At 43.0% G+C, this 21,283-nt stretch overlaps 1 protein-coding gene across 2 annotated transcripts in view; it reads left to right on the top strand.

Annotated features, from left to right (window-relative positions):
* The window catches only part of DDHD1 (DDHD domain containing 1), a 66,370-nt gene that overhangs the window by 38,020 nt on the left and 7,067 nt on the right, over positions 1 to 21,283 (top strand). For both annotated transcript variants that reach the window (XM_075104345.1, XM_075104344.1), the window contains 4 exons: positions 3,553 to 3,659; positions 3,810 to 3,916; positions 13,948 to 14,210; positions 16,387 to 16,462. In XM_075104345.1, coding sequence (XP_074960446.1) covers positions 3,553 to 3,659; positions 3,810 to 3,916; positions 13,948 to 14,210; positions 16,387 to 16,462 — 553 coding nt within the window. The remainder of the gene's footprint in view (positions 1 to 3,552; positions 3,660 to 3,809; positions 3,917 to 13,947; positions 14,211 to 16,386; positions 16,463 to 21,283) is intronic.

Below are 21,283 nucleotides of genomic sequence, written 5' to 3' on the forward strand. Positions count from 1 at the left end.
GAATTGTTCTGCTGGTGTGTTTTAATGCCTCCATGATTCTTGTGATCAGGAGATGGATGGGACATTGCTGCTGTAAAGTAATGAGAGAATAATTGCACCTCTGACAGGATTTGGCTAGTGACACTGAACTGGATTGCCTCAGAAGGTTTAGTGGAAGGCAAAAAAAAAAGTTTTCATAACTACGTAGTTTGTAATCTGCAAAGCTCCAGTCAGTGGTTTGTCGTATTAACCAGCTTCAGGAGGTTAACGTGCAATGCAGCGTACTGCGGCGGAGAACCCCTGAAACAGAGAAATGCGATTGCTGCTTACTTGATTTGACATCCGTGAAACGGCAGTTAATAAAAAATTGTTGAAGCAGACCTTTTTTTGTGCGCTTCTACCAGAATGTATTTTGCCAGGCAAAAGGAAGGATGGACACAGAGTTGTGTTTTGGTGTTCTAATGTACCCGAGTGCTTTTCAACGTCTGTCCATAATCCGTTCTAACAGAAGTTTGAGACTATTCTGCCGGAGGCTGGACCATGTCTGGACAACCTCAGCTAACGTGGGGGAATCCCTCCAGATCCGAGTAAAATTAGGTTTTGCGTTTCACAAAATTTTGGATAAGGACACAAAGCTGACACAGCTTTTAGGAGGAGAGGCTTGAAGCTTTTCCCAAAAGCTTTGGCAGAATTGCTAGGCTGCACTTGAGTTTTTTCCAAACTCATAGACCTAGCTTTAGAAAGACTTTCAGTTTTAAAAAAAATCCTCTGTGTCAGTTTGCCTATGAATAGGTTTAGTAAGGCCTGGAGCCTTTTGAACGAGAAGAAGCCCTGTAGCTGTCACATTTGAAGCTCTAACAGCTATTTCTTCATAATGTTTACAGCTGCTGCTGATGTGTAAATAGTTTGGATGTTTTTTCCTTTGCTATTAGGACCATGTTATTTACCGGTTCCTTCACTTAAAGTAATTGTTGCTGTGTAGAATTCTGTGTTTTATTCATACAACCTTTCTACGCTTCTACTGCTTTTAAGCCTAGCACCCTTACATTGCTGCTTGGCAGGTTTCCTGCTAAACTGACTGTGTCTGAATTCATCTTAGCTTGCTGCCATTCTTCTTCATGCAGAGCAAGTTAAGATGACTTGGCAGTACCAAGGAACTGTTAGCATTTCCAAAGAACTGTCATTTAGGTTTTAGTTCCCTACCTTTCCTTGTGCTAGTGATCATCTGATTTTGTTCAGACAGGTGTGTTCTGCTCTTGTTTTGGTTGCTTAGAGACTCCAGGAATGTTAATGTATTTACTGAATTTTTATCTTCTTGATAATCTAGAAACTCTGTGCCGCTGAAGTTGGGCTCTCAGACCCGTGTCGCTAGAGGCGTGTTGTGTGGGGTGGTGGTGGAGAGGGTTGTTTTGTGCTTTGCAAGGCTAGGTCAGTTCAGGCTTTAAATCAGTCCTGATTTATCCTGTTGCTGAATTTTTTTTTTCTTCGTCATGGGAAGGACATTCTGCTTTATTTAAACCTTTGCCATCTCGTTGGACTAGAGACTAGGAGTGCAATCAAACCAGGCTTCAAAAATAGAGATGCTGATTAGTTGCATGTCTTGGCTGTTTGGTCAGGCCATCAGTAACTGCTTTGGAAGAAAGTGTGTAAAGGACACTTTCCTTCCCCTTCCCCATCCCCATCCCTCAGAAATTAGGTGTCACTTATGGAAAAGCATTTTGACGGCCTGCTTCAAAAATTTGGTACATCTTTGATCTGCTTTTTTAGTAGCATAATGTGCTTTTCCTTTTCCTGGGGAAAAAAAAAAAGGTGATAAAGAAGAAGAATTAATTATAATTGTAGAAAATTGTTCTTCAAGGCCTTGGCTTTCATACCCCTTCCTCACTGAAGTGTGTTTCTCTCTCACTGTGCAGCTGATAAGGCTGAAGTAAAACCATAGAAGGCATTTTACCCAAAGCCACCGTGACATCCCTCTGCAGCCCTCAGGACCTGAAGGTGATGGCTGAGGTTCATCTCTGTTTGTTCCACCAGACACATCTGCCTTCAGCCTAAATCCCGCTAGCGAGCTGCGTCCTAATGGCGCGACAGCTGCACTGGGAGATTAAGAACAAATTCTGTGAATGCTTTTTCCTTTTTATCTGTATTGTCATCTCTGGTGGCAACCTCATGGAGGAGATTTGGGCAGCTCCTGACTTCATCCTGCAGCTACCTGCTCTGTATTGCTGCTTTTGTTTTAAAGGGGGCTGGAACTCAAGACAGGACTTTGGCAGAGCTGTCTGTAGGGGATCACCATGTCAGTGCACAGTGTTTTCTCATCACGTGGAGCAGCTTAAGCGATTACTGTCTCAGTTGTTGGTAGTGATTTAGGCTAAACTGTCTCATTTCTATTGAAGGAGAACAGAGGACTATTAATATATTCAAGGGAAGTGTCTTGGCTAGGGGGTTAAACTTACTATACCATATTTGAACTGGTAGAAGTGCAGACCGGAGATTAATGTCATCACGCCTGTGGTTGTAGCAATCATTAAAAGGGGTTTGCTTTGAAAATAGGAAAAAATACAAACGACCCATATTGAAACTCTGGGCTTTGCCTCAGAAATAAAAAAAATCCTCTGAAGCTTGGAACTGGGAACCAGCTGCTGGAAACCCAGCGCTGCTGCCCCTTGGTCGGCTTTAGTTTGTCGTGCTCATCTGCAAAAATGCTAATACCATTGGGAGCCGAGATTCATGTAAATGAAAGAAAGGAAAACAATGCTTTCTCAGTTTGCTTGCTGAATGTTTCTGATAGAATGCATGGATGTTTTACCATCTTGTATAATTTCATGCTGGTTTTCATCTTTTACTGATGGGTCCTTCACACAACACAAGTAAAGTAGCATTTTTAAAAGAATATACCGTACCATTAGTCCCCTTTTCCTCCAAAATCTGAGAGGGTCAGATATACTTTGGGGTGTAGGTATTTTAAGTTTCTTGTCTCCCTTCAGAGAGGTGCATCGGTATTCATGTTCACATATACTATAAAAATGGAAAGTCTTTTAAGAGGATGGTTAGTCTGTCCATCTGCTACTGCAAGCTGAAATGCTAATAAGTGATCCTATTTCTCACTCTGAGAACTCTCAAGCCTTCCAGTCTGATATGTGAAGTTAAAACTGAATTCTGATTTTTCAAGCAATATTTTTGATAGTTTTCTTTGTGCTTAAAAGCTGACCTAGGTGGATTCAAGACTTCAGGGCAGTGGTAAAGCTCTTTAATTTTCAGTCGCATTCTGCATCAAACCCACCAGAGTTAACAGGCATCTTTCAAATGAATTTAGGAAGTTTCTTAAGCCCATAGTGTAATACATTTAAAGTATTTTAAACTCTCTTGAGCATGTAATTCACAGAATTTCTCATTATATGAGAATTTCAGTACTTTATAACAAAAGCATGAGTTTGAGGTAATTACCTGTGTTAGTAAGTGTGCTTTGCGTAGTTGAAAAGTAGTAAAGCGAGAAATAGGTTGTTGCAGGATGGCTTTATTTGATAAGAGCTCCAATAGTAGTCTTTAAAGCAGCATGTTCTTTTTTTCTTGTAGGATGCGAGATACTGCAAGAAAAATAGAAGAAAAGTATTTTTCCAATCTTGCAACGCATGTTGAATTTCTTCCGGTTGAATGGAGATCAAAACTCACCCTCGATGGAGGTACATTACTTGGTTCTTTTGCTGTTCCAGTAGCTGCAATCTGCAGAATTGTCCCCAAAAGCTTCACGCCCTGTTCTCTGCACGTGCCTTGTTTGGGTTTTATTGTTCTCCTGCTTGTAACTCAAGTCTCCTTTATTTTTTTTTCCCCAGACACTGTGGACTCCATTACTCCAGATAAAGTACGAGGTTTAAGGGATATGCTGAACAGCAGCGCGATGGATATCATGTATTATACAAGTCCTCTTTACAGAGATGAAGTAAGTGTGGTTTTATGTATGTTTTACGAGAGCAGGGCGTAGAGGCTGAAACAAACTGGACTTAAGAAACGTAAGCAAAGTTTCCTCTGAGAGACCCTGCATAAAGTATACTAACACTTTGCAGGTATGTAACGGTCATCCACAGTAACCAAAATACAGAGTTTTAAGAGAGGAGTAGAGATACAGCAAAAAGTACAATCAGTGTAATTTGTTTAGAGCAGAAATGGACATGTAAAATGGGTCTGTATAAGCAGCTTAGAAATGGGAAGGTTTTTTACTGTGTTTTCATGCATATTCAGGGAAATGGGAGTCCACAGAGCTGAGATTCTTCTTACCTCTTGCAGAATCTGTGGACATTTGTCATTTCATTTTTGTCAGATGGGATGGCAGCACGTGTAAATGTGCCCAGGCCAGTTTCAATGTGTTTGTGAACACTTCCCTTGCAGGAAAAACAAGACGGCCCTCAGTTACCTGTTTGTTAGGGGACTGTTCATGTAGTGGAAGCTCCCATCTTACCTTGTCACACCTGTGTGGGCAGTGTGTGCTTCAGTCTGTGTAGCTGTATATGACCCCATAAATCAGGGGGGAAAAGCCTTGAGTAGGTGATAAAGAAGCCTGTAAAATATGCACAGTGCATCCCCCCATTAGCGTCCTTTCTGTGTCACACTTACTGGAAAACCACTGGGGGGGGGATGTTTTAGGATTAGTTTCTACATAAATTCAATTTTTTTCTGTATTGACTGCGTTATGTATGGAGTAATGGTAATCTTTTTGCAGCCTTGGTGCTTTGTGCCTGGTTAGGCTGAAGCAGGGGGGAGAGACTTTAAAAGCTTACCTGGGGATTTGATGCTACCTTCCTTTCATTAAAATTAGATATGTTTAAGTCCTTTAGACTGGCAACATAACTTAAAAACCTAAACTACCTAATAATACTTCTTTTCCTGATAGCAGCAATGGAGGTGAGATCACTAGGAGTCTTTCAAGCTTCCAGCGCTAGCAATAGGTGTACTAAAAGCTGTAGCTCTCCTGTTGCTCAGCGCTGCGAAGCTCATTGTTCAGGGCTCCTGGGTTCTCCTCTGTGTATCAGGTTTCTGTGTCTGTTGTGGAACTGAGGCCAGCATGAACTTCTGTGGCAAGTGATGAAAACTGCTCTGGCAGCTCTCGAATAGATTTTTAAACTGCGTTAGAGGCTTGGCACGTCTGTGGGCATCTTATGGGAAATGGGTTAGCGAGTAAAGTTCAGGTATGCTGGCCAACAATGCATGAAAAATTTAATTCATTGCTCAGTAGAACTGAAGTTGCGCAGATATATCACTGTCCCTCAAGTACAAGGATTGACAAATAAAATTAGTCTGCTGTGGCCGTGCTTAGATCCGACTACAAAAGACTAAGTTGTTTTTGCCACTGAATCAACTGAATTTTCTTGAAACGTTTGCAACAAGTTGATCGCTACCCTACTGTATTCAGACAGCATTGATAAATCTTACAACTTTCTCAAAGCAAAGTTGTACAATTTGAATTGCAAGTATTTGTCCAAAAAAGAAAGTGCTATTACAAACGAAATGTTAAAACCTTGAAGAACAGGTTTCTGAAACATGTCTTTGGTGTTGCAGCCAAAATATTTGGGATGCAGGTTTTCTGGTTGTTCGTTCAGCTGCAGAGTTCGTGTTCTGCAGGTGGGCTGTCGGGATGTGACTTCTTGTTTGGTTCTGCTCATTTGGTTAGGGGTTGTGTAAAGCTCATAGTCATTAAATAGTTTTTGCATATTTTTTCACCCCTTATTTTGCCTTTACCTACAGAAAGACTTGTTTTGGTTAGTTTGGGTTTTTTTGGTTACTCTTCCTTATCCCATTTTATTTTCTGTGACCAAACTTTGCAGAGTTTAAACACAACAGTATCAAGTTGAGCATTCTTCAGGGAGAAAACCCAACTGTGTTTCCAGATGTTCATGTGGAGCCATTTAGTGGCACTTTGCTCCGAGTGCTCATTCCAGCTCAGAAATGAGCCTTGTCTTCAAGTATTCACGTGGTCACATGTTGCTCAGAATTAGTATTCCTGCACGCCACTTCGTAACGCTGGCCTGGTTCTTTGTGGCACTGTGGGCACTCCTAACACTTTCCATCCAGAAATCCTAAAAGTATCTCAAAAGGAGCTAATTAAACGTTGCTGTGCAACGTGAATGAAATTGAGCAGTGCAGCGAGTTCAGGCTAGGGAAGAGTAAAGCTGGTATTTACTTAACAACACTCACGATACTTGGATATGAATAATCTTTCTACTTCCAAAGATTTTCCCAACATCTAGAGGTAACATAACTGCTTCTTGAAAGGTTTTGACCACTCTTTCAACAACTCATTGAGGGATATGCAAGCGGGTAGCTGCTATCTTCTTTCGCAGGGGGAAGAAGCCTTGTCATCTGAGCTTTGACATGAGATAGCAGAGAGCTGTTTCAGATGTAGCTGGATTGTTCTGCTACGCGTTAGGAGAGCGTGGTGGATAGCCCGCTCTCTGATTTCAAGTTTTGTTTCTTCTGCAGCATGGTAGGAGAATATCCAAAAGGTGCCTCTGACTTCTGACATGTATCATGATACCAGACAGGTGTTAATAATTCAGTACAGCCCTATGAACGTGTCAGACAGTCTGGTCTCAGACTTCGGTCTGGAGGACATCTGCAGCTAACAGATTCAGCTGTGGCGTTTGTGCGTGGCTGCAAGGGAATTGTGCTGCGCAGGTCCTCATCTATACAGTGGCCCACAAAGAATAAACCAGAATCCCTCTTTAAATATTACCTATGTAATAAGGAAAAGCAATAAATTGATATTTTGGGGCACACCTGCCTATTTTTAAATGAACAATCATTCCCCACTTTTAATTCTGACCTTGCTAATGCCATCTATGGTAACATAACCTTGGGTTTTAGTGTCTTCAGTGGGTGAAGACTTCGTTTCCCATCTGTGTCACTGTAGCTTCATATTTCTTTAATGGCTGTAACAGAGATGAAAAAGGCTAACTGATGCATGGTAAATTTAGTGCTGTCACCTTCATTATATTGTTAAGTGCTTATTTTACTGATCTTCTCTGTACTTGCAGACTAATTGTAATTCTGTAAATTATTGATATGTCCTGGCAGAAAATGCCTTTAATACAGGATAAATATTATTTACATCCGTCACCCCAAGATCTCTGAAGGTTTAGTGCAAATATTGCAATAGCCTCAGAAGATTAGTAGGAGATATTACAGATTACTTCCGCCACAGCCGAAGAGCAGGGAAGCGCGGTGGATGTTGAATGTTTCTCACCGACTGAGGTCAGGAAATGAGGAAGCCGGGGTCTGGGGCATGGTGGCTGTGGGCTGGGTGTTGGAGGTGCATGACAGGCTTTAGGAGGCCGGGGGGAATGCAGCGGAATGCAGCCAACAGCATTGCTCCCTTGGGCAAACTTCACTGTCCACCTCGAAATGGCTTGATGGTTTGCAATTATACACATGTTTAAAAGTGGAATTAATGACTGCACTCTTGAAATTTGGGACAAGTATTAACTTTTACTAGAGCTTTCATCTCTCTTTGATATGAGGTTTTGCAATGGGAATGTCCAACTCGTATGCACTTCTTTCAGCAATAAAAAGCAATTGTTTTATGTGTGTTTGAAAACGAGAGGGTTGTGAAGCAGGAAATATTTAACTGAGACTATTTCAACGCTGGTTTCGCTTATTCTGTTGAACTTAATAGTCAAGGAGCTGCTTGGAAGCACTTCCGTTGCTTGCTTAATTCATTTGATTGTTCTTGACTGTATCCTCAACTTTATAAAGTAATAGGTTAATGGATCTGCCTGAACCTAAACTTAGTCTGGAACACAGTGACTTGGTTAGAAATGGATTAGACTCAGCTTTTCAACAGAAAGAGGGCTACTGAGAGAGAGACTCGGGTCTGGGCAGATCCGCAGATCCTTCTTCTGTAACATCACTAAGACAGGCAGCCGTTCCTGTCTGTTCACACAGCTCAGTCTCATTCTGGCCTCTCATCTGTTGTTGTGACACTCTTCTGGCATCCATCAGCAATGCCATCAGGGCGCGGGACAACTGTTGTATTCTGGAGGGTCAGCAGCCTCCCCATCTCTGCGTTAGGCGCTGACATGTTCTCCTGGTTCATGTGAAGCAACCACTCCTTGTCTTTGCTTTCATGGTCCTTCACGATCCATCCTGGAGCTGCAGATTTTTTGTTGGCTTTAAGGACCTTCTTCTACCTCCAGTTGGCTCACACACCTTCTTATTGCCTGCTTGCTGAATTTCAAACGAGTTTGCACTTTCTGCTGAAGTTCTCTTGACATTTGGAGGGAGCTGCTTGCATAACTCACTGTTCCTCAGATCTCCTTAAAATTCCTTTCCCACAAAGCCTACTAAAACAGTCATGCTGTTCAAGCTGGAGGGGGTGCAGAGGTCAGGTTTCCTGCACTCCCTTTCCATATGTAGCTGTCTGTTATTTTTTTTTCTTTTGGGCTTCAAGCTGTTCATGTGAGAAGATTGTCCAGTGGGTGAGGGTCTTGTGGAGACAGCAGAGAGAAAGGACCTCTGAAAGTTACAGCAAGGGGGTGGTCAGAGCCGAGAGCAGTCATAGAAGAGGACAATCACCAGAGCCCAAGAGGAGAGCAGGTGTTTTTGTTGGCTTTGACAGATCAGAGAGGTTGGTACTGGAGTGCGATATCCAAATTCTGGCAGCAGGCGGGTCGTTGAGGATTTGAGCAAGACCAGTGCAAGCTCCGTATTACTTCTGTGCTCAGGGTGCCAGCAGGGGTTTTGTGCTCCTTTCTTTCTGGGGGGGGGGGGGGGGGGACACGGGACCCTCATTTCCTGGAGGGGAAAATGCCATTTTGTACCCTGGTACTTTTGGCATGCACTGAAAACCCCTTTGACCCCAGTGATCTGCCCACTAGAGCAGGCAGGAGGTGAAGTCCTTCCTCTTGCCTGGATCTCCTTGGTATTGGTCCAGGAGGCATTTGTCCACCACCCACACAGCTGACTCCTTTCTGCTTTAAAAGAAACAGGCATGCTTATTTACTCTGGTGTCTCGCAAGGCTTCTTTTGCATCAGAGGAGGAATGAACAGCTGGTTTGGATGCTGGTGCTGGGGATATAGAGGTTTGGTTTTTTCCCAGCTCAGCACAGGATGCTGTTAATGTTCTGCGCCAAAGGGCTTCAGCTGAGACAGACAGCAGCTCTGGATGTTTCATTGCTCGTGATCCAGCCGTTCAGGCTTACCCAATACCCAAGAGGTGATTAGAGACATGATGCTTCTGCCCTTATTATCAGCTCCTTCTTCTGCCTGAGATGTCAGTGGTGTGTCTCATCTGACACAGGCTCCCACCTTGTCTTTATAAAACACATGCCCTTGACACCAGCATTCCTGAATAGGTGAAATGGGCTGTTATTTTCTGACGCCTTGGAATCCATGTGCCAAGCAGGCATGCAACTGGAAAGCAGAGGGGATTTTTGGCCTGATCAGGTCCAGCAACCCATTCCTTGGTCGACAGTCTGGTCTTTGGCTTCCCCTCAGGTTGCACGGTTATCACGCTGGCTCTCCATAGATGTGCAGAAAGACCATTCCTTACTCTGCCTTTGATTTGTGAAGGGCACAGAGCATTTCACCTCAGTTAGTCAGAATAGAAGCTGGTGACTTCTGAGCAACTTGATCCTGTGGGCTTGAGTTTCCTGCATGGAAGATTTATTGGCAAAACTCCAGCTGATAAAGGGATCTTCAGGCAACTAGTAATCAATCTCCTTTTCATGAAGCAAAAATGAAACACATTCTCAGAAGAGCTTTGCGGGAGAACAGCAGTGTACCACATCTGCTCAGTCATCCTCTGGCATTTTTTTCTCTGTTCACCCTGTTTTGCTGAGATCTGTGACTGCTGGAAATCAAGTTTCTCCCTTGCCCTTTGGGACCAGGCTAGAACGTGTAGGAAATGTACCCATTTCTTGGATGCTGCTCCGTCAAACTGTATCAAAGGCTGTGTCTCGAGCGTCTGTGCTTCTGCTGGTATTCAGCAGGTCTGAAAATTTAATAGTACTTAAGTACTATTTAATAGTCCATAGGGGTTCTCTCCCCAGCCTGAGGATTTGTGGGGTGCTTCATGTGCCTGTTTATGGCTTACCATAAAACCAGTCTCAGAAATTTGATTGCATTAAAGGCTTCAGGCATTGCAAAGTCCTGCTTTATTTGTATTTCATTTTCTCTGGGTATCTGTGAGTACTTCTAATGGTGCATCTACAAGGCTTGCAGCGTTTTAATCCTGCACTAAACTTTTGCACTGAACCAATCGGTCTGCAAAAGGTGCTTAGGAAGTTTTTCCCTAAAAATCAGAACAGGAAGAAAGGACTTTTCTGGGAAAGAAAATAGGAACACTGGAATATCTTCTGTACCTTTCTTTCAAATGCTGCGGTGTCCTCGAGCTGATGCTAAACTAATGCTGTGGTAGGAAGGTCAACTCTGAGGAAGGGATTTGATATGGCTATTCTTTTAAGAAATAGGAAGCGTTCCCTTTGTGACGATGGTTTGATCTGTTCATTAACAGACACGTAAGCATGCTGCATTTCACTGCTCCTCCTGGAAGAGCTGAAGGTAACGGAGCAGAGCGGAGCAGCCAGCAGATTGGCAGTCAGAGCAGCAAGCAGGGTTTGTGGGAGCAGCTGCACGGGGGGAAAAAATATCACCTCAATCGACCGCTATTCTTTTGTGAGCTATTTGAGCTTGTTTAGTCTGTGGGAGAAGCCTTAGGAGATGGTAATACGGGTTGGGCAGAAAGTCAAAGAAACTCTAGCCTTTTTGTGAGGAAAGCCCTACTGAGCGCCCTGCTGGGGGGCTGCCAAAGAACAGCACTGCTGCGGGGGCTGGAGAAACAGCTCTTTGAATGTTCAGTCCCACTGGTCCCCAAAACAAGGTGGGAACTGGGAGGGAGGAGGCAAGAGGGGAGATGGAAAGAGACAGAGAGGGGTCTGGTCATGTTGCATTCCACTATTCCACTTTTATTTTCCTGGATGAATCTTCTTTCCTGTTTTCAGGCAGAAATAATAGCAGGTGCTTCCTAACCACATAATAGATCAGATCCCATGGACCGGCAGGCAGTGAGGCTTGGGGTTGGCAGAAGCACCAGGGAAAACAGCGGGGAAAGGGCTCCCTGAATTGGGAAGTCACTGGCTGTAGGTGCAGTGAGAGCAGGAGAAACTGTCAGCAAGCTCTGGGTGAGGCACCCTTTCCTACTGCCTGACAAGGCCGCACAGACGTGGAGCAGCCACTCCAGTGGTGTGGTTTTGAGTTGCTATTTTGTTGGGGTTTTTTTCTTTTTTTAATTAAGCTGACTCCCATAGACCCTTTAGAGGAAGCAGAAAGACAAGCTGTGGATTTTAAAAAAAAATAATCAACTTTTAAAGAGTTGGTTTTAATTACAGTGATGCCATTTAGGAGAGAAAATTTGATAGGTAGTTATATTTTTAATGTTTGCTTTCAATGGAAAAAGTCACTGATTTTAACAAATATAAAGCCAATTGGTGTTTATAGAAGGTATTTTTATGTGGAGTGTTAGGATAAATATCAAGTTGTAACTATAGAAGAGATTTGAAAGCACTTCATGTTACACTTGCTGGGCTTAAAACCCTTTTAAAACCAAGCTTTTCTTTTACAAGTTAGAATACTGCATGCTTTTTAAGACTAAATGCAAAGCAGGGTTAAATATTATCTTAGCTGCTTAACCAAATAATTTTTTAGCTGGGACTTAAAATGAATATGCTTTTCTTTTTCCTTTCTTCTTTTTTCTTACTATATACCAAAAGGTTCAATTTCCAGTCCCAGTACTGATACAGAACTGTTGGCAAGATACAAACGTCCATAAGGGCTCACTGCAGGTGGAGGGCTTCTGTTTCTGTCATAGCAGCAAACCAGACCATTCATAGTGCCGGAAAATCTGGAGGCTTCCAGCAGCCCTTCTACTCTACAATTAAGTTAGGTAACCAGTGATTTGGAGTTTAGAAACAATCTTGATCAGATGATTTAGTTGAACTAAATGCTTGGACTCTGGTCTGCAAACTTCCAAATACACAGCTATTTGGAAATCTGTGCACGGTTTCTTAGTTGCTGTGCATGTTTTTGCCTAACTTCTCAGTAATGGCATGTTTTTAAGGGCAGGACAGTTAAAAACATGGTTGGATTCAGTGTCCAACTGGGACTTTCCAAGAATACTCTGTCTTATGCCCCCAGATTGCAAGAGAACAAGACCTTTGTAATGAAATGCCGTGATGCCAGAAGATTACTTACCCGCTCTGTGCCTGTGGGCCGTGGGGGAGACTGACGTAATACCGTTCTTTCTGGAAGATACCTGCTTTTCCAGGGAAATAGGCTGTGCAGGAACACGGTACAGGCGAGTAGGGTACAGGGCTGTTGAGCAAGTTGGGCAGGGCATTGGGAGCGTTAGCTTTTATGCAACAAGAAACCATGGGAAGCAGTTGAGTTGTTGTTCATCATACTTTTCCCACCAGAGGAAAATTGTGGGGACACTGAGATATATTCATACAGCTTATTTAGGATTTCTTTTTAAAACAAGATGGCATTACTCATCTCCCTGCTGTACTGACAGGGATGCTGGAAGCTGTGATGAGTCCAGCGTGAGTTTGCTTGGCATTTTTTACACTGCCGACTCTGCAATCTGAAGCCAGCGCTCCATACAGAGTGTCTACTGTATGGCTGGGGGTCCTGGGCTCCCTGCTGAGGTCCCCGATGACAGGACGATGTATGCTGCCTCCCTTAGAGGGTACCTCGGCAGCCAGCCACACAAACTGCTGGATATCGGCGTTCCCTCATCTCACTGAGCTCCTGGCAGGAATCCCAAAACACTTTGATTTCAACAGATCTCTGCTGTTTTGTGTGGGTTTTAATCAAAACCTTTTTAAATGGAGAAAATGCCAGCCAGCCAAAGCCAGTCCTGATTTCTATTTTCAGCTCCCACTCTTGCTAAAACCTCCGCCTGTTTGTTCATGTGTGAAAGTAATGCCCAAAGTCTGTATAGAGCCAAGCGCAAGAATAGGCAGCGTCACAGTCAAAAATACTTGAAAATAGGTATTATGGTATTTATTTCTCCAAGCTGTTGCAAGGCTTTGTTAATCATTTCACAGTGCTTTAGGCATAGGGTTTGATGTGTGGATTCTCGCTCAATAAAATGTGTATCAAACACTGACAGTCCTAGTGCCATTCATATTTATATTCAGTAATGATTCAGGCTCTTGAAAAATCATGTTCAAATTACATGTTCTAAAGCTTTAATTTCCTGTTGCTAACAAGGGAATGATTTGCAATTTCGTGTTGGTCCTCCTCTGTGGCACAGCCTGGAAGCATTGCTCAGTTACCACGCTGAGTTTCACAAGCAAAGCTGCCTTTTTTGTATTGTCTAATTCCTAAATCTCATGGCTTTCAATGTTTCTCTTTAAAAAAAAATACTTTTTGTGAATCTGAACATTTTTATGTGTATGCACCCTAGTGTAGGATTTGAAGCAGAGAAGCCTCTCAGAGACTCAGTTAACATATGACCAATACATGGTTATTGCAGTACTGCTACAGGATTAGTGTATGATGTTTGAGAACTGTTGCATTCCTGGTTTTTCCCCACAAGATCCTTCTAGAAACCTATAACCAGAAAACTGTTTTTCTTAGTATTGCTTTTATCAAATGTCCAAGCTCTGGCTCTGCCCGTCCTGTTTGTGCTTTTTCTCCTCCCATTCCTTTTGCCTGACATGAGGCTTTTATTCTTTAGCAGCACCATTTAATTCTGATTCCTTTGAAAGAAATCACAATCGGTGCAGTGTGGTAGGAGGGGAAGTAGGACAGAAAGGTGCTGACCATAAGATTTTGCTCATATTCTCAGCCTAAGTGAACAGACTCATGCTCATCCTAGATGCGTGTGCGAGAAGCTGGTCACTGTAGTGCGTGAACATACGTGAACAGGAGTGATAAGATGTTGATATTAAACTTCCTTTCCTTACCTTCGTGAAACAGCTGGTGAAAGGGCTGCAGCAGGAGCTGAACCGGCTGTACACACTCTTCTGCTCCCGGAATCCAGAGTTTGAGGAGAAAGGAGGGAAAGTCTCGATTGTGTCCCACTCGCTGGGCTGCGTCATCACCTACGACATCATGACTGGCTGGAACCCGGTCAGGCTTTACGAACAGTTGCTGCAGAAGGAGGAGGAGGAGCTTGAAGACCGTTGGATGAGCTACGAGGAGCAACATTTACTTGAAGAACTTTACATAACTAAACAACGGTAATGCGTCCACTTCTGATTGTTAAAGGAGAAAACCACATCCCTAGATGATGCCCTCTGAGTGTTTCCAGAACCCACCATGGCTGTTACCTTTTTGTGGCTGATGTTCTGCTGGTGATGAATGGCAGTGCTAAATGCTAAATACAGGACTGAGCAGGCACAGGGAGCTGCCTCTGCTAATAGGGGCTCTGAATCCACATCCTACGCGCTGTACCAGAACGAAGCAGCTAGCTACCACTCGCTGAGCAGATCATAGCCAGGAAGAGAGGAGACAGTCAGGCCACTAGCCCTCCAGATAGTTGAGGAAAACCACAACAAAGTAGCTTGCAGGTGGGCAGTGAGCTATAAGACTGAGCAGAGCCTGAGCAGTGAAATTCCTAAGCTTCTAGAGGAAAATGAGAAGTGTTCTCCTAGGCACAGCTTGGAAATTGAGCTCCACCAGCTGGATACAGATGTTGTAATTGGTGTGGTTGGGTTTATGGGGTTACTACTCTGCTGTGGGTCATTTACCATCTTCTTCCTGCTGCCACCTAGAAATGTTCATGTTGTCGGGAGCGTGAAGCAGCACTACCCAGTGTGACAAACAGGATCTCAGTTTCAGCGCCTTGCAGGTGCTGGTAGGGATTCTCAGTGTTAGGGAACCTTGCAGATCATCGTGATGTCTCCACAGTGTTAAGGTGACCTCCTTGTTCAAACCTGGATATTGAGGTGGTGTGAGACACCCATAGATAGAGAATCTAAATATAGTAGCTTGAGCTTCAATATTTCCAGTGGGAGGTGAGGAAAAATCATGATCACAGTTCTTTTTGGTTCCTTCTTGAAACCTATCTTAGTATTGGGGGTACTTTGGAAGCATTAATATAGCATCAGATCTCCCGCAGTGCCTGAAATCAGTATTTGTGTAATCAGGGACTGGTACAGGACATGTCTGTCAGCTGCAGGGCCGGATAAAGTGCAGTCTTTCTGAGAGAAGGGAAGTAAGAAACCTAATGAAGTTGTCCAGTGGTAAGATGACCCTTCAGGCACATCGGTAGCGTATGATCAGGGAAAAAATACCATTTTCACACCCACTCTCCAGCTCCTTAGGCATCCTCTGAAATGCTTCAGGTTAACATCCATGGTAACCCAAGTATGATTTGACACTGGTACTGTATAGATAGAGCAGCTCTCCATTTCGTGAGCCATCTCAGTGCAATTCCATCTGAAATGACAGAAAATAAACTACTGACATTCTACAACTTTTGGATTTCTAGTGTTTGAAGGATGGCGAACACACAGTGGATTTCTGGACATGCTTATGCCTGAGCAGGGCGTGTCATAGCATGTATAAATATTCTGCATTGTACAATAACAAACATACAGCATGTGAGGTTGTGTATTGGAACCCTTCGACAGTGGTTCACAAGTGTCAGGAGTTCTGCATGCCTTCTTTTTTAAGCCTGAGTCATTCTCATTAAAGCATACAAATTTTTTGAAAGTACTGCTCCTTGGGAAGGTTCAGCTTCAGACTTGCTGCTTTAACCAGGGTGGCAGAGGTTAAGCCTAACATAACTTTTCCATAATGCTTTTGTGGAACTTGAGGAGATGGTGTTTTCCTGCTCTAAAGAGGGCATAATGCTCTAGTGTTGGGGCTGGACAGTTTTACCAGTCTGTGTGAGGTGCTTTATATTGTAGCTGCTTTTTTAATTCAGGCTAGCGAGAAGAACAGGTAAACAACCTTTTTCAATGATAATTGAAAGGGTGGGACATGGTCCTCCAGATATTCCACTGCAATACAGAACCCCGTAATACTTGGGCCATGGAGTTTCCTGTGGATCAGTTTTTTTTTAAAAAAAAAAAAAAAAAAACCAAACAAAAAAAACCAGGTGATTTGGTTGCTAAAACACCAAGGAAACAGGAGGTGAGTCATCTGCTCCTAAGGAAGCAGGGTGGGCAGATGCTTGGGGTGGTGAACACAGAAACTGTCATGGCTTGACTGATTCCTTCTGTGGTGAGAGAAACAGGATTTCACATACATTGATTCTTAATCAATTGGACTGCCTCCAAGAAATACTGATGCCATCGCTCTCTCTTCCCAGCAGACAAAACTGTTGGACACCACAGGAATGCCTGTTTGGATCAGAGGGGTTAAGCCTACATTTTTTTATTGGATCTCAGAAAGATCTCTATTTTCTAGGTTGAGAGAGATAGAAGAGAGGTTACATGGGTTAAAGGCATCCACCATATCAAAACCACCTGTCTTAAAATTTAAGGTATGTATGTTCAAGGGTTTTTTCCTGGATGTTCTACTTGCTGTAAAAATACATCTGCAACATGAGTTATTCTACTTCTGACATGATTTTGATAGAATAGTTTTAATGTATTGGTTGAAGTGTGTATGTGTGTGTAAACACGTCTCTGTATTCATATATTACTGTTCATTACAAATATATATGTTTATATGTAAATATATAAAACTGTATATAGATTGTTAGTATATTACACACACACATACAACTATGTGGGGAGGTAAAAGCCGTTTGGCAAATTACATCAATCACGTATCTTAAACAGTTTCACTTCTACTTTGTTGCCTAATCCATTTTCCTTGGGGACTACTTTTAACATGTCACATCTCGGAGCAAATCTGATTGAATTTCCTCCAGCAGTGGATTTTCCTTCCAAATTACACTGGTTTGATAGTTAGCACAAGTTACTTTTAGTCTCTTGAAATAGATTGCTTGCTAATTGGCTGTATAAATTGCTTACGATTTCATATCATTGGGAAAGGCATTTTCTGACTTCTTGGTGGGATGTGCAGTACTTTCTGGTTGCTTGACTATATCCTGAAATATTAAACCATAAAAATATGACATGATAGATGAGAAGCAAATAGATAGTTGTTTCTTAACTTGCTGTTTTTCTTTCCTTCTGAGTTCAGAAGGACTCCCAGAAGCCAAGGTCAATCTTGAGCCATAAAAAAGAGGAAACTAACCATAATTCAGTTTGTTGTATCCTTCTCCTTTTCATCACTGCTTAAAGCATATATCAAGCTATTTTCTCTACCGTCAAGGAAACTGGTGTCAGGCTGTTACTCCTCCAGCTCTGTGAAAGATTATTCTTCACTTAGTTGTGTTTAAATTAAAGATCTTTGAACAGATGCTTTTTAGAGGGAGCAGGAAAGGAGGGGAAACAAAAGGGGAAAGAAAAAGAGGACTGTATCAATCCAAATTACTGCTAGGTAATTTTCCATTGCAGTACATCTTTTTTCTTACCCTTACTGAAAGAAAGATGTTTTGTTTCTGAGAAGCTTTACACTAGTGATTCCCACTACTTGAGTGCCGTGCCTGAGACAGAGCTCCGGGGGAAGAGAGAGGCTTTCCATGAACGTGATGGCAAAGTGCTTCTGCCAAAGGAGGATTTCAACAGGCTGTCACTGAAAGATGATTGCTCATCAGCAAGCCAGTCCATCTTACCGAGGGTGACTAGCTTGTTGAAAGAGAACTAACTGCTTTGTAGGTACCAGCTGTCACCACCTTGGCTCTTCATGGCAGACTAGAGCTCCGGTTTGATCATGAGTTGCTTTTTAAGTACAAGTTCATGATCCACAAATTACTTTGGTCTGTGTGACACAGGAGACCGGAGTCTTTGGTCACTGATCTCCTTAGGCTGTGTTACGTGACAAAATGGGCATGTACAGCTGTAATGAAAAAGGCTAGTCATTCTCAATGTGTTGCCTCTTTTATGGATTGAAACAAATTAAGCTTCCCAGGATGACAGAAAGTCACTGGTCCTACATGAAGCAGAGTTAAGCTTGCTTGATGTTGAGCAAGCACAAAGGTAGCTTTTGGCAAGACAAGTGTGAGAATAAATACAGCCACTAACTTGGCTGGTATTTAATATTAGAGAAAATTATCTGTGTTTAACTGACCCTTTGGGGAGGAAAAAAACCTTGAAGATATGGAGTGTCTTGGACTCTAATAATGTATTGGACAAGCCACCAGAATGAGAACTTGAGGGTGAGGTATCTTTATGGTTCTCTCCTTTACTTCTGCTCAGGTGGCACAATTGAATAAACTGCTAAATCATTAGGACTTGCGTGGGTTAAAATCAAAGCAAACACCCCATTGTAAATGTAAAGCTTAGTAGCACAGCCTTCTGCCCACTAGCTATGTAAGAGGAATCAGAGTTAAAGACTAAAGGGGCTGAAAAACATGAAAACATGGGGAATGGTGCAATACCTACCTCTTTGACTCCAGTGCATGAAAATAACCATGTTGTAGGATGATTTTCAGTCACAGTAGGGAAGAGGAGGGCAGGACGTACCTCAGTTGCTCCGTAATACTGGGATGGAAATTCATTTAAATCTGGACTCATCAATGTGCTGGCCCAAAGTGCTTCAGGATTCCTTAGCACTTCTTATTCACCCAGGGTTACAGAAACTCTTCTGGAACAAGCTCCAGCTTGTACTTGACCTTGTGGTTTCTACATAGCATCATCTGATAGCGATGTCAATGGTGATAACTATCGCAAATTATTTATGTTAGTGATTTACCAAATATACAAGAATAATGAGAGGTTAATGGGATGCTGATGAGCAGCCTTATCCAAGAGGAGGCGGCCTTTAAACTGAACGCAGAAATGTGCTGTAGTAGCTCAACACGCAACCGCCCACTTAAATCCCCTGTGTAAAACTGGTATAAGTCTCTGTTCCCTTTGTCTGCTAAGGCTGCAGAATGTTCCCAGGTGCAGGAACGGGTGGAGGCTGCTGCAGAGGTCTGTATTTCCTCATTCTGGGAGGATGTTTGGGATCCTCCAGGCTGAAAGGCAGCACAGAAACATAAATTGTAATCACCTTCCATGTCTTCTGTTTTAACCTCACCACTAAACACGTTCATTTGTCCCACACGCTCCCCTATGCATAAAAGAGCTGCACTGCCTCACTTCTGTTGGCTCATTCAGCTTTTTTTTTAATTCAGAAAATACTGCAGTCTTAAGTTGAATGGATGACTGTTTGGCTCAGCTTCTGCTTAAATACATATAAATTCATTAAGTCTTCTGTTTATGAATCATACCCAGGAGAAAAGTGCTGTCCTTAAAGGTCATGTTCTTAAACATTTCCTCTCTGTTGTTAAACATTTACAGGAGTATATGTGAAGTGCCCCACTCCTGCTTCTAGGAGAAACACCAGAATTAATACATGTTTTCTAGAAAGATTTTAGTCCTCTATTCGCAGTAGGTTTCATGGCATGGCAGTCTCTTCTTCAGCCACTTTGCAATGGTCCTGAGAGTCGAATGGCTGCAATTTAAAGGTCTTTATTTCTGGAAGACTTAGTTTCAATTTTTAGTGTTCACTGCTTTGATATTGGTCTAGTGCCACCCGTTAAGGTACCCACCAACTGGTACTTTGTCTTTGTAAGCATTTCCAGAGCTGGAAGACTGTTGAAAGGCTTGTGCTTGTAAGAAAATAAGTAGCAAATGACAGTGCCCTCCAAGAAGAAAGCATCTGTCTGTGGACACTGTTAATCCTGTGTTTATCAATAGAAACAATGGAACAAAAGCCATGCACCATGTAACCACTGAAACTACCTTTGACATCTTTGCCTAGTCTGTGGTGGCCTAAGGTGAATTCATGAAAACATCTTTTAACCATCTGCTCGCAAGTGTAAGCTGGCAGTCACTTTATGATTTCTTTAAAAAGCAGAAAGACTATAATTGCGTACTCCAGGCGCTCGATACAGAGATATTAGATGGACAGGGTTAAAGGTTACTTATTCAGTTTAAAGGATTGCACTGTGAATATCTGTTTCTATTGTATTTGAAGATGAGAAGGCTTTTTGTCCAAACTGCAGAAATGCAAGGGTCTCTGTGAAGCTTGACTATAAGAAAGGAGAGCAGCTTTGCACTAGACTAGAGAAAGAATATAGATGGCAGAACAGCGCTTTGCAGCGTATGACATTGAATAGCTTTGCTGAAGACCTAGATTTTTTTTCCCATTGAATTGGGACTTGCACATTCTTTTGGAAGGAAGAGGTGGGGTACCAGGGCCAAGCCAGAGGAGGAGGAATGTTTTGTGCAGTGCTGGAATCTGATAGATGAAACGGACCATTATTTTTACACCCTCGCTCCATGTGCTGACATACAGTGAAGGCACATGGGAGTCCGAGCACCCTCCACACGCATTTAGCAAGAATGCTGCAGTTTCTCTTGCTGGATAAGTAGCAGCACACTAGGAGTTGTTCAGTTGTGCCCTGCAGACTGGGCACGACTATTGGGAAAGTTGCAGTGAAGGTCTGAAAATGGTAACATTTGTCTTATAAGAAAATATTCTAAAGGTTTCTCGTGGTTTAACCCCAGCCAGCAACTCAGCCCCATCCAGCCACTCACTCGCTCCCCCTGGTGGGAAGCGGGAGAGAATCGGAAGGATAAAAGTGAGGAAACCCGTGGGTTGAGATAAAGACAGTTTAATAGGGAAAGCATGTGGCTTGCATGCACAAGCAAAGCAAAACAACACAAGGATTTCATTCCCTCCTTCCCACGGGCAGGCAGGTTTAGCCATCCCCAGGAAAGCAGGGCTCCATCACGCCTAACGGTGACTTGGGAAGACAAACACCATCGCTCCGAATGTTCCCCCCTTCCTCCCCCAGCTCTATACGCTGAGCATGACGCCATATGGTGTGGGACATCCCTGGGGTCAGCTGGGGTCAGCTGTCCCAGCTGTGTCCCCTCCCAACCCCTTGTGCCCCCCCAGCACCTCGCAGGTGGGGTGGGGTGAGGGGCAGAAAAGGCCTTGGCTCTGTGCAAGCCCTGCTCAGCAGCAACTAAAACACCCCTGTGTTATCAAGGCTGTTTCCAGCACAAATCCAAAACACAGCCCCCTACTAGCTACTGTGGAGAAAATTAACTCTGCCCCAGCCAAAGCCAGCACAAGGCTGAAAAGTAATTTTGACTTATGAAAATATTTTTGATGACAAGAGTTTTACATTTAAAGTTTCTAGGAGACGTTGTCTGAGGATTGGTAATGGGATGCGAAACCATTCACCTCTAGGTCACTGTTGAATCCCGGCCCAGGTTGGTAGTGACCAAAAGTCGTT

This window comes from Phalacrocorax aristotelis, chromosome 9 (assembly GCF_949628215.1).
Source record: "Phalacrocorax aristotelis chromosome 9, bGulAri2.1, whole genome shotgun sequence".
In the NCBI taxonomy this organism is placed as follows: Eukaryota; Metazoa; Chordata; class Aves; order Suliformes; family Phalacrocoracidae; genus Phalacrocorax; species Phalacrocorax aristotelis.